This window comes from Macrotis lagotis, chromosome 1 (genome assembly GCF_037893015.1).
Source record: "Macrotis lagotis isolate mMagLag1 chromosome 1, bilby.v1.9.chrom.fasta, whole genome shotgun sequence".
Classification (NCBI taxonomy): domain Eukaryota; kingdom Metazoa; phylum Chordata; class Mammalia; order Peramelemorphia; family Peramelidae; genus Macrotis; species Macrotis lagotis.
This window is the reverse complement of record NC_133658.1, coordinates 151,197,013-151,209,498: the sequence shown is the minus strand read 5'-3', so window position 1 is coordinate 151,209,498 and position 12,486 is coordinate 151,197,013. Positions and strand designations below refer to the sequence as shown.

Here is a 12,486-nt window from a genome sequence, read left to right as displayed (position 1 = left end):
TTCTTTCCCAAGGTCTTTGATGTAGATCTTTACCCCTAGAGCTTGTAGACCTAAGTCTATCCCATGGAACTCCTCAAGTAGAAGAGCCATGGAGAAAGGAAACAGTAGAAATTTTATTAATGTATAAAAAAGCATTATTTGTACAAAAAGAATAAATAAATATTTTTTAAAAAGAAATAGGAAAATAAGATATTATTCATAAAGTGCTTAGCATTGTGTCTGACTCATAATAAGTAATAAGTGCTTCTTCTCTTCCACCTTTTAGAGGTAGAAAGGACCTTAGAAATCATTGATTCCAATCCTCTCATTTACAGATAAGGAAACTGAGGAGACCAAGAGAAAAGCCATGACTTCACCAAGGTCCCATACCCCCCCATTCCACTCCAATCTTTCTGTCATCTGACTGGCACTGCTTATTTGGCACTTATAGGATAGCTAGAGTAATAATTTTTATACATACATATTTTCTCTCCATTCTAGACAAATAACGTCTATTACAGAGGGAAACCCATGCTATACATGGGTCAATCATCTCTGCTCATAAAAGATGCTCAGGAAACATTCATTTATTCAGAGAAAGGGAACACAAATACCTTTTGAGAGACCTGGACTTGACTGCAGGAAAAAAAATGAAATCTCCTTTCATCAGACAATAGTACTCTACCCTTCACACTCTCCTCTCAGCAATTATAGAGGGGAAGGGACTGAAGTATAATAGCATATAAGCAATCTTGTCCTTCTCAAATTTCTTTTATTCAACAAACATTATTAATATTTGTCATCTGCTTTGTATCAGGCATTTCCAAGTCAAGGTATTTACAATTAGATGGAAGACATGAGCACAAAGGATAAAGGGCAAAGGAAAAGTCCACAGAAAGAGAAATCTGAGCAACTACTTTTACTGAATGAGGGGAGAGGATGTCAAAGAAGAGGGAGACATTGGGGAAGGCTTCATGGAGGAAGCACCTAAGTTGGAGGTGGGGGGAATTGGAGGAATGGTGGGGTGGGGTTTGGGTATGGGTGGTGTCAATTAACTGACTGAAATTGGAGAAGTAGGAAATCCATTCCAGACACAGGGTATAGTGTGAGCAAATCAATCAATCAACAAGCGGTTATTAAACACCTTCTAAATACCAGATACTATTGGAGGCCATGGGGATACAAAATCCCTACAGGCAATAAACTGCTATTCTAATGGGCAAGGCAGGAAGGGCAGAATGGGAATGAGGACTAAGGAAACAGTCTGACTGTGCTTGAGTAAGGAAAAGGAATTAAGGGTGCTGGAGAAAAGGGCAGATCAGAGCTGAAAAAAGCTCTGGAATGCCATGATCTGGACTATATACTTTATTTCTTACACAATGGGGAGCTGCTGAAGGTTTTTTTGAGTAGGAGTTAACATTCTGAGTATGGCAAGACTACTCAGGGACTCACTACCTTGGCCTCTCCTATATATTTATGAGTTGCATGTACAGGTTTCATCCTTTTTTACCAGAATGTAAACTCCTTGAGAATTCAGATGCTACTATTTAAAAAAAAACAAAACAACCAAGCACACAACTAAACAAATACTCTGTGTCTCCCACCAAACAGCACAATGACAAGTGCTTAGAAAGCATTTATCAAATGTTTTTTGAATTGTTGAACTGAATTCAATAAAGGATTCTGTCTTAGAACTAAAGACAAAACGTGGACATTGATGAGTAGAGAAAATGATCTGGTTCCTTTTTCTGACTTAGGGACCTTCTGTTCCTGAAGTGGTCTGCCACCACCATGAAGTCTGCCAGGGCAGTTACCTCAGTGAATTGGGGAAATTGGAATAAATCATTAGAATGAGGCTTTTCCCTGATAAGAGCAAATGAGTGCCAGTGTCAGCATCCAGACTCCCCAGTTCTTAAATTCTTCCATCACTCCACTCCATCCTCTTAGCCCCCCCCCCCCACCTTTGGAGAGCTCTGTTGAATGAGAAAGTCCAGCTATCACTGAGTGGCTCCTTGTCCCCAGGCAACCCTGTTCCAGGACTTCCTATGACATAAATGCCCTGTGGCCTGGCCATCTAGACTTTCCCAGGGCAGGACCCTTTGAATGGTAGGGTTAAAATCCCTCTCCAATGAGCTACAGTGGGACCACACACCCCCTATATACATACCTCACCACACAGACCCAGGACCCTGACCTTTGCTAATTAACCTCCTGCCCCGTGGAGTAGAAAAGTGGATATTTAAGATTCTACTTTTCTACATGCTCACCCTTTCCCCACTACTAACTTGGCCTTGGGGGGGAGGGGGCTGCCTGGAGTTTGGGCTTAGCACCTAGGGGAAAGGTTAATTCACTCTCTGGGTTATGTTCATTGATTTTGACAGCTGATTAACTAGCCCCCCCCCCAACCTGAGTGGGGGAGTACCACAGCCCAAAGAATCCAAGGCAACAAGAGAAACCAGAAATCTAGCTGTTTATTTAAAAAAAACTCTCGTCTCCCATTTGGGTCAGGGGCCTGTCCCCATTAGGCCCTTAGGGATTTTCCCACTTCTCCTCCTTCCCACTAGCAGCCAGGCAGCCCAAAAGCCATCTAGATAGACTGGAAAACTTCTACAGCTCCAGAGGAGGAGATGGGGGGGGGGGGGGGGGTAGTGGAGAGAAAGGAAAAATTGCACAGGGTCGAAGACACACACATACACAAATGTGGCCAAAAAAATTTCCAGTGGGTAGAGAACCGAACTGCCCAGCAGCTGCCCTCCCTGGTTCCAGGGAGATTTCCCTAGGAATCCTCTCCTGAAATCAGAGAAATAGCAGCAAGCAGCAGCAACAGGCAGCGGTGGCAGCAGCAAAACTTCTGTCCTAGAAGTCCCCCAAACTTCCCCCTCCCTCTCTCCCTCTCTCTTTTGTTCCCCGCTGCATTGCCAACCAGGCAGGCTCGGCTTCCCACACTGGACTGTCCTCCCCCAACCCGAACCCCTAATAGACCCCGTGGCGTGGCAGGGATCCTCTTGCCTCCTTTCCCATACTATCCCCCCCCACCTTCGCTGTCCGCACCCCCCCAGCTGCAGGCCTGCCCTCCCCCCTCCCCAATCTCCTAGGAGGGGGGCGCTCACCGGCTTTGCAAGGGTCTTTGTAGTTGAGGGGTTCGGGGTCCTCCTCGTCGCCCAGGTCATAGGTGTAATCGGCCAGGTCCAGCGCCCGGGCCGGGAGCGGGGCCAGCGGCGGCAGCAGCAGCAGCGGGGCCAGCAGCGGCAGCAGCAGCAGCAGCGGCGGCGGGGGCGGGCGAGGAGCGGCTGAGCCCGGCATGCTGGCGGGGATGCGGCTCCGGGGCCGGCCCAGCCCCAGCGAGCGAGCGGGCGAAGGAAGGAGGGGAGAGGAGGAATGGAAGGAGCAGGGAGGGATTTCCCCTTCTCTCTCTCGCCCTCCCTCCGTCTCCCGGCTCTCTGGCCTCCTCCCTCTCTCCCTCCTCTCCCCGGCCTCCCCCCTTGCTCAGTTTCTCTCCCTCTCCGGCCCCTGCTTCTCTCTCCCTCTCTTCCTCCCCCTCTCTCTTTTTTTCCTTTTTTTTTCTTTTAGGGAAATGAGCTCGCCGGAGGGCGTGTTTTCACTCGGAGCTCAGCCCCCCTCGGGGCCCGGACTGTGCTCAGCCCCGGGAATGGGGCCAGCCGGAGGCGGGGAAGCCGCGAGCCGGCCCGCGGGCGGCCCTGCTCCCTCCCGCCGGGGAGCGGAGGGGGGCCTCCCCACGCCTGGGGGGCGGGGGGGTCTGTCTGCGGCCGCCGCCTCCACCCGTGCAGGCCCGGGGCACGCGTGGGGCGCCGGAGGGAGGTGGAGGGAAACCGCGCGAGGTGGCCCCGGCGGGGTGTTCCCTTGCGGGGTGCAGGCTCCAGGGGCTGCCTCCTAGTGGTCGGGTTTCTCCATGGGCTTCCCCCGGGGTGCCAAGGAGTCCCAGGACATTGTCCCAGAAAAAGAAGACCCCCCCCCCACTGTCTCTTTTCTCATTCCCTTCTTTCTGCCGGTGACCCTTTCTCTTCTCTGTCACACACACTGTCTCTCTCCTCGGTCTCGTCTATCTCTCTATCTGTGTGTCTCCCCGTCCCCTTGTCTGTCCCCTCACTTCCCTTCTGCATCACTCTGTGTCTGTCTGTCTGTCTTTGTGTGTCTCCCCGTCCCCTTGCCTTTCCCCCTCACCTCCCTTCTGCATGTCTCTGTCTGTGTCTGTCTGTCTTTGTGTGTCTCCCCGTCCCCTTGCCTTTCCCCCTCACTTCCCTTCTGCATCAATGTCTCTCTGTCTCTGTCTGTCTTTGTGTGCGTCTCCCGGTCTCCTTGCCTCTCTCCCCTTCACTTCCTGTGTATGTCTCTGACTCTAAGTGTCTGTCTTTCTCTGTGTGTGTATGAGCCGGTCTCCTTGCCTCTTTCCCCCTCACTTCCTTTCTGTCTGTATGCATGTATGAATAGACTTGTCTCTGTCTCTTTTGCTCTCTCCGATCCCTCTTGGTTCTTTCTCTTTCCTTCTGTCTCGCCTAAATTCGCCCTCTTTTTTACGAATATAGGACGTTCCTGAAATAGCCATCGGAGGGCGCTACAGCCTCGCCTATGGCTCCCCAAGTCTCAGCTCCGCTCCCACTCGTGTCTGGGACAAGGAATCCGTCCCACGGAGTGGAGGGGGCCGCTCTCTGTTCTCTCCTATCTGCCAACCGTCGTTCCCAGCCCCACCTTAGAACGCCATTCCTTCCTCGCTAAGTCCCGGTGGCCCTGGTGGAGGAGGAAGGGGGGGATTGTGGTGGACTGACAGGCAGGAAGGAACTCACTCAGAGGGTTTTACAGAAGAGCTTTGCAAAGAGCTCATAAAGTCATTTTATTATTTTTTGTAGCAGAAGCATCCACACCCACCAGACATACTTCTTCCCCTCACCCGCCACTTTCCTTCCCCCTCCTTTTCTCTCTTTGAGAGTTATAACCTTCTTCAAACTCAGGGACCATTCAGGATCTCTTCTCTCCCCTTGGCAGCCCAGAACCTAGAAAGCAAAGATACTAGTTACCATGGCAGAAGGTAACCATGAGAAGCAGGAAGGCAGAATACTTGGAGCCCTGAACTTGGACCCAGGTTCAGGTATTTTATTAGCTGTGTTACTCTCAGCAAGTTACTCTGCATCTCAATTTCCGTGTTGTCAATGAGGGAGTTTTAAGATTTAATGATTTCTAAGATTTCTTCCCAGAGGAAGAGAGGATGAGAGTCTCACTTCTCCTCCTCACCCCCACACCCACTTCTGGGCTTTCCTGAGCATGATCCACCTCCTCCACCCTCTCCAGTTCTACTCAATATGGTTCATCTGAGTTCAGTGCCCCTTGGCAGGCACAGACATAATGTCATGCTTTCCACAGTTCTCTTGGTTCAGTTTAACAGTACCCTCCAAGAACCCTGCCTCTATCCCCTTGCTCACCAGATGCTTCCTAAATGTAGATTAGAGGAACTTCACCACAGAGAACATTCATAGCAGTGCCCAGGAAGGCTGGATTCACCTGGGACTCTGAGCTGGCATGGGAGTCTTCCTCCTGATCCAGGTTAGCAGTGGGCATAGGAGGTTTAGCCTAAAAAAAGACATTCCCCCAAGAGTGGAGTATGATTGATATCAGCTCCAAATACCTAGAGGGTGCAATGGAAATGGGGAGCACTACTCACCATGTAACTCTGAAATTTTCGGATGATGATATCTAGGCTGGGGATATCCTCTGGAGTCATTTGAGTGATGTAACAGGTGGCACCCAGGGTAGGCTTATATGCAATTAAGAGCTGGAAGGGAAAAAGTTGAAGAAAATTTCTTCCTTCCCTACAATCTCACCCTCAACAAACCCTCAATTCAGAGGCTTTGAGGGTTCAGAGCTTTAGTCTCCATCTAGTGGACTATGAAATTAGTTGTTGATCTTTTTGGGAGCTAAGTGCTCAGGGAGGGTCAGGTGACCACCATAGGATGAATTGTGGAGGACAGGACAACGGTGGAGGCTGGTGTTCAGGCATGTTTGTACCTAAGCTAAATCCAAACATGCTTGAGAGATATAGGGACCGCACCTTCCAGTCAATCTCGTGATTGACTCACTCCACCTTCACCCCCTACCTAACACCACCTATTCGGCATCTTTTGCATACCCGATAGTAATCATACACCACAGTGCCAGAGGAGCCAATGGAGAAAGTAGAGATGGTTCCCTCATGCCTGCTGAGGGCCAGGCGCTGCTGGACATCTGATCCCCCAATGCTCATCTCCAGGACCTAAAGAATTATTGGATTGCCTTTCAGTTTGTCCATAATCTCCTCCTTTCTTATCCTTTCAAAGTCCATACCTAATCCCAAATACTTTTCCCAAGTACAACCTCAGGCTGGTCTATGGGCAGTGACATCCCATTCATGTTACCCAGAAGCATGGACTGAATAGAGCATCTGGGCAGGTGTGGAGAGGGTTGGAGGGTGCCAACCTGTCTCTTCTTTAATCAGGTCAAGCTTTGGTAAAGGTCTGTTTTGTCTCTCCTGTTCCCTACTTTGTGCTCATTCTTTCAGTTTTTTCAAATCTCATATCCTCCATATTCAACCCTCTCAAGAATGCCATGATCTTCTGCCCACAGTGCCCACCCCATCATCCCAAACCAAATTTCAGATGCACAGTGCTTCCTGCCCATTCTGCCATCCCACTTCCAAGTACCCCCCTCACCATTTCTGTGTGCTTTTGACTCATATGTAATCCCATGAGCAGGGCCCCCAGCACCACGACCACTATCAAAACCACAACCACCACGATGATGAGCAGCCACTTGAGGGGCGGAGGGCAGCAGGGTATTTTAAACCGGCCTTGAGGGGTGGCAGAGTAGTCCTGTTATGGGAAGAGGGGTCAGGGAAATCATGGTCCAAGCCAGGAATCAAGACTGGATCCCCCTCCCCCCCCACTGCCACTTGATCACTTAATTCAGTCTTCAAAGAGGCCCATTCTTTTTTTTTAAATTACTTATATCCTGAACTTTAAAAACACCAAATAAAAATGGGCATTTCCATATATACAGTAAAACAAAAAAACTAAGATTGCACATGAAACTCTTGTTATAAGCAGTTTGCTTTCTTTGAAATTATGTGATCAATTCAACCTGTATTTCCCTACTATTTTTTATTCTGCATTTTTACAAAATGTCTTTTTTTAGTGTCTCTTTTTTCCCTTTTCTTTCCCTTTCTATTATTTTCTTTCTTTTTGATTTTTGCTATACTATCTCTGATGTTATCCACTCTTTTACTCCTAAAGATACCTCCTAGGAATTGATTCATCAATCATTAAGAATTTATCCCCATTAGTGCTATTTGGTATACTGCTGGGTCTTGTAAAGGATTAAAAAGAAGATAGAAAATAGAATCTCTGTTTGTCAAGAAGTCCAGCTGAGAATACACACACACACACACACACACACACACACACACAAACACGGAATTAACTATAAATTTGCAATGGTACAATGATTGTTTCAGTTAGGAAATAGTAAAGGAATTGAAAGGAAGGAGAAATCAGCAAGCCACAGTAGTCAAGGAGGGGCTTCAAGGAGGAGATAGGTCTTGAAGGATGAGTAGGAGTCAGAGCCATGGGAAGAGCCCTGTACCAAGATACCTATGACCCCACCCTTGGCTGCTTCAGGCTAATACCAGGCCAAGCTTCTAGGGACAACAAATGCACATGAGATGCCCTAGCCTAAGATATACCTTTGTGGGTGTTGGTAAAGAGCCCTCAATCCCATTGTACTGTAGCTTCCTGGCTGGGGACCCTTTCTCATCCTCTCCAAACCTCCTCTTACCGGTGGTGGCAGTGCATTCTCCATCAGGGCCTCCTTGGTGCCCACATCCATGTTGCTTTAGGTTCTTCTCCTTCCTCACACTCTCAGCTCCTGGCCAGGGACCTTATATATTATAGCAGACAGTGGAGGTTGTGTGGTGAAACCATGTGTTTCAGAACCCAAGCCAAGCCCTTAGCTTTGAAACCTGTTTGTTCCTGACTCTTCAGAATCAAAGCCCCTGAAAATTCAGAGTTTGAGTGCCTAAGGGCTCTCGTCCTGAGACACAAAAACCCTCCTAGGCCCTACAAACCAGTATCAAGTTCAAGCTGAGTAAACTTGGCCTTAAGCAATCTGTTTCACCCACCATGGGTGTCTCTTCTGTTGTTTCTACCCTTCCTGTTGGCAACTGCTCTGGTTCTTCAGCCCTTGGGGCACTGCTCTCTTCTTCCAAAGTTGGAAGACTTGGGCAGCAGAGTCCCTAGAACAGTTGGATTTCTAGCATTTTCCCTGTTTGTTCTTCTACTACACAGTCTTGCAGGGCCTCTGCTCTAGAAAGAGCCCCAAAGGGAAGCTTTACTGGGTGTGGGGATGTTATCCCGGTATTAGACTGGTTCTGAAGGTTTCAGCCAAGTGACAAGTTCTCCATTGATCAGATTCTCACCCTCTACCTTCCCTAATCCCTGCTCACTATCCCCCTAACTATTTTGAGTCATTCAGCACTGAACTTTTCCTACAATATTGAATGCATGTGAATATAATAGAAAGAGCCTTGAATTCGGAGTCACAAGAAATCGATTTGAATTTTTCCTTCCCTACTTACTTTCAGCATGATCTTGGGCTAGGACTTCCCTTCTCTGGGCTTCAGTGATTAGATTGGCTGCAATATAAGATTTAAATACTATGATCTTGGAAATTCTAATATCCCTTCCTTTAAGATTCTAAATTTCCTTTGAGTAGAGAACTGAGTGATACACTGTATTTTATCATTTTCTATTTTCTTTCTATATGTTACTCTTGTTCCCAACTACAGTATGAGACCAGTAAACAATCCCTTGAAGGAAAGGTTCCAAACCGTATGAACTGGACAGTGTAGTTACAATTACCCAAATTTTGCAAAAGAGGAAGTTAAGGTTCAAGTAGGTGTTGTAGTAGTAGCAGCAATAGTGGCAGTAGCAGTAGCAGTAGTAGCAGCAATAGCAACAACAGTAGCAGCCTTGGTAGAAGTTATAGTAACAATAACAGTAGTGCTGGTAGTAGCAGTAGTAGTAGTAGCATTAGTAATAATGGTGATAGTAATAGTAGCAGCAGTAGTAGAAGTAGTAGTAGTAGAAGCTGTAGTAGAAGGGTAGTAAAAATAGCAGTGATGGTAGTAGCAACAGCAGCAGTAATAGAAGTAGTAGTAGTAGTAGTAGTAGTAGTAGTAGTAGCAGCAGCAGCAGCAAAAGCAATTGTGGTGGAAGTAGCAGTAGCAATAGTAGTAGGAACAGTAGTAGCAGCAGCAGCAATTGCAATAGTGATGGTAATAAAAGCAGCAGTAGGAGTATCAGTATCAGTATCAATAGTGGTGATGGTAGTAGTAGTAGCAATAGCAACAGTGGTGGGAGAAGTAGCAGTAGAAGCCTCAGTATCAGTGATGGTAGTACTAATAGCAACAGTAGTATTAGTATCAATAGCAGTACTGGCAGTGGCAGTAATAATAGTAGTGATGGTAGAAGTAGTAGTAATAACAAAAGCAGTAGTAGCAGAAGTAGTAGTTGTAGTAGCAGCAGCATTACTAGCAGCAAAAATGTATACAAGACTTTAAGATTTGTAAAGTTCATCATAGCAATCTTGAGAAATAGGGACAATGATTATCCCCATTTTTCAAAGGAGGAAACTGAGGCAAAAAGCAGCTAAGTAACTTGCTCAGATCACACAGTTAGTAAATAGCTGACACAGGATTTCAACTAAGGTCTTTCTTGTGCTCAGCGCTCTATCCACTTAATCACCTCACATCCAATTAGCAAGAATCAGAGTCAAGATTCAAATTGATGTCTTCTGATTTCAAGTCCAACACTGCTTCTACCACCTCAGGCTCTATGAATCACATCTCATCCCATATGTCTAGAGGGGCAGAGCTTATCACCTGTCTGCTATGTTCTGTACTGCTCCATGTTGGAGCCATACACACACATCTCAATGTGCGATAGCACCAATGATTGTGAGAAGAAGGTGAGATCATCAAAGGAGAGTAATCAGGGAGGCCTTCCTGAAGTAGGTTGACTTTGACTTGGGTCTTGAAGGATGGCTAGGTATCTGTCAGGCAGGGAGGATTCTACATTAACCTATGACCCCCTGGGGGCAAACCAATATATATGGGCTGCTCTAGTCTCTGGCATGGATTTGTGGTGAAGTCAGAAATTCCTAAATTCCAATCCTGCTTACCAGTTGTGTTACCCTGAGCAAATTACTTGGCCCTGAGTGTCATTTTCTTTATTTGTGAAATGAGAATCATAAGTACACCAACCTTATAGGGTTATTGTGAGGCACAAAAGAGAGAAATATTTTGCAAACCTTAAAGCACTATATTAATATGAATGATTATTTTTATGTTTTCATGTTTTCCTGACTCAGGAGACTGATTGACTAATATGATCCTGTCTTCCAAATATAACATCACCACCTCACCTTTCTTTCCTAGGGTAGCTAGTCTCTTGTCATACCATCTCCTCCTAGATTCCTCTGCATATTTCTCCCTAAACTCCCAAATCCTCCCTCACATCTCACCTCTTTTTTTCCTGACATCTTTAACTGCTTCTCAGACATCCAGTTTTCCAAACACCAAATTTCTATCCCTTATCTTCCCTAATCCAACTATTACTGGACTCTTTTTAGATTTAAAAATTGACATCCTGTTCCCTTGACTTCCCAAGCACACATCTCTCCTACCTATGACCCCCATCAGGAGTACACTCAGGTCCTAGAGGTTGTGCAACTAATTGAATTTTGGCACCTGAGAGGGTCTAAGAGGTTTCATCAGGACTTCGAAAGAGAGGAAGGAGACGAAAAGATTGTTTGCTCCTCACCTCCCAACCCTCCAACTACCCCTTTAAATATTTGTCCGTCTCTAGCTAGAAAAATGTCCTAAAGGTTGGGGGCAAGAGGAGGGGGAGTTAGAAGGGAGGGAAAATAGAAGAAAAGAGAAATCTAGCCCCATATTCCCTGCCCTCCCACTAAGATTTCTTCAGCCACATCCAGGTGCCAGAGGCTGGGAGCCTGCCTGCCTGCAGTGCCCACCCTTGCCAGCTCCCAAGGGCCTCTTCCCCAGTTGTCCTGGCAACATTGGAATTGGTCAGCTGACTCACGGGCACTGGACTGAAGCCAGGTGGGGCACTGGGCCAACTGGAAAGCCAAGGAGAACCAAAGGCATCTCGGGGACCCTGTGGGCATCTCTAGGGGCCGGAGGGCCTTGACCCAGGGAGTATCCTGAGTTTTGCAATTGTTTAGAAGCTTGTTCTCAGGAGATCCAGTCAGATGGGGTGGAGGGGAGTTTGTAGCATAAATTATCAGACTGTGAATTTATTGTCCTGAATCCTTCACGTTGCTGGAGGACTAGGCGAGTCTCTGCCTCATCCGGGTCATTATTCTCCTTAGTATGGAATCCTGGCTCTGTAGTTGCTTTCTGTGCATTTACTTCCCTAGGGCAAGTAATTCACCAACTTCTCTGGTCTTTAGTTTCTTCATCTGTAAAATGCAGAAGATTGGACTACATGAACTAGAAGATGCCTTCCTCTTCTAAATCCATGATCCTACTTCCCGTCAAGGCTTCAGATGAACAGGACACATCCTAAACTCTGGGGATAGTTAGTTGTGGGGAGAAGATGATGGAAGATTTTCCTCTGGCTATTGTAGAAAGCAGATGGAAAATCTATTTTCCTCTTTCTCTGACAACAATCATCCAATATGATAATGGGTTTGAAATTTCTGGAGGACTGATGAAAAGAATTCTCCACTAACATTCATGATTCTAAATAATCTTTCTCCAATGTCTTTCCAGCCTTATCTGCCATTACTTCCCTACTACGAACTCTTTAGCCATCTTTATTCTCTTCATCATGTCTTGAATCTGACTCATTCTTTAAGACCCGGATAAAAGCTCCCCTCCCAGAAAAGCCTTTCCCAGTCAATTCCAAACCACAGGAATGAATTCCTAGCACTCATGTACCATTGATGTTGGCACCATTCACTGCTTTGTATTTTCAGTTATCTCTTGCATGTGTGTTACTCTTGGCTCTCTAGTTAGATCAGGAGCTCCTAAAGGGTAGGACAATCTTTGAATCGTTCATTTAGCTATAGCATACCACTTTGCATATGATGGATACTCACAAATACTCCCTTATGAACATGATGATGAAAGGAGATAACTGCATTTCAGATCTCATGTCTCTAATAGTCTATTACTTTGATAGTCTATTATTTTGCATAGTTCCTTAAGAACCTAGATTTGAAATAATTGACTATTTCAAATCTATTGATAGTCTATTATTGATAGTCAATTATTTCAAATCTAGGTTCTTAAGGAGTCCCATTCTTCTTAACCTGGTTTCCACAACTTCCCCAAAGAAAATTTGGATAGAAATCACCTTAGATGAAGTTGTGAACTGAACCAACTATTTTGGAGAGCAATATGGAACTATTCCCAAAGAGCAATAAAACTGATCTGATAATAAT

The 12,486-nt window shown here is 46.1% G+C and overlaps 2 protein-coding genes across 4 annotated transcripts in view; both read right to left on the bottom strand.

The window, feature by feature from the left end:
• BMP1 (bone morphogenetic protein 1) overlaps positions 1-4,088 on the bottom strand; it is a 59,553-nt gene extending 55,465 nt beyond the window's left edge. Inside the window, exon 1 of one of the 3 annotated variants that reach the window (XM_074209129.1) lies at positions 3,090-4,088. In XM_074209129.1, the coding sequence (XP_074065230.1) occupies positions 3,090-3,282 (193 nt within the window). In that variant the 5' untranslated portion in view covers positions 3,283-4,088. The remainder of the gene's footprint in view (positions 1-3,089) is intronic. The other 2 variants (XM_074209127.1, XM_074209128.1) reach the window with 2 other exon arrangements.
• Positions 4,089-4,892: 804 nt separating this feature from the next.
• SFTPC (surfactant protein C) lies at positions 4,893-7,868 on the bottom strand. Its single transcript, XM_074225292.1, has 6 exons — positions 7,798-7,868; positions 6,678-6,836; positions 6,119-6,241; positions 5,654-5,764; positions 5,415-5,562; positions 4,893-4,988 (listed from the first exon to the last, which is right to left on the bottom strand). The coding sequence occupies exons 1-5, from the start codon at positions 7,846-7,848 to the stop codon at positions 5,425-5,427; spliced, it is 582 nt and encodes a 193-aa protein (XP_074081393.1). The 5' UTR covers positions 7,849-7,868; the 3' UTR covers positions 4,893-4,988; positions 5,415-5,424.
• Positions 7,869-12,486: the final 4,618 nt, after the last annotated feature.

Bases quoted from the DNA above. Each gene is read 5' to 3' on its own strand.
- SFTPC (XM_074225292.1), bottom strand. From the start codon at position 7,848: ATGGATGTGGGCACCAAGGAGGCCCTGATGGAGAATGCACTGCCACCA. The intron at 6,242-6,677 runs GTGAGGGGGGTA...ATAATTCTTTAG, and splicing joins GTCAAAAGCACACAGAAATG to GTCCTGGAGATGAGCATTGG. The intron at 5,563-5,653 runs GTGAGTAGTGCT...GTCTTTTTTTAG, and splicing joins GAAAATTTCAGAGTTACATG to GCTAAACCTCCTATGCCCAC.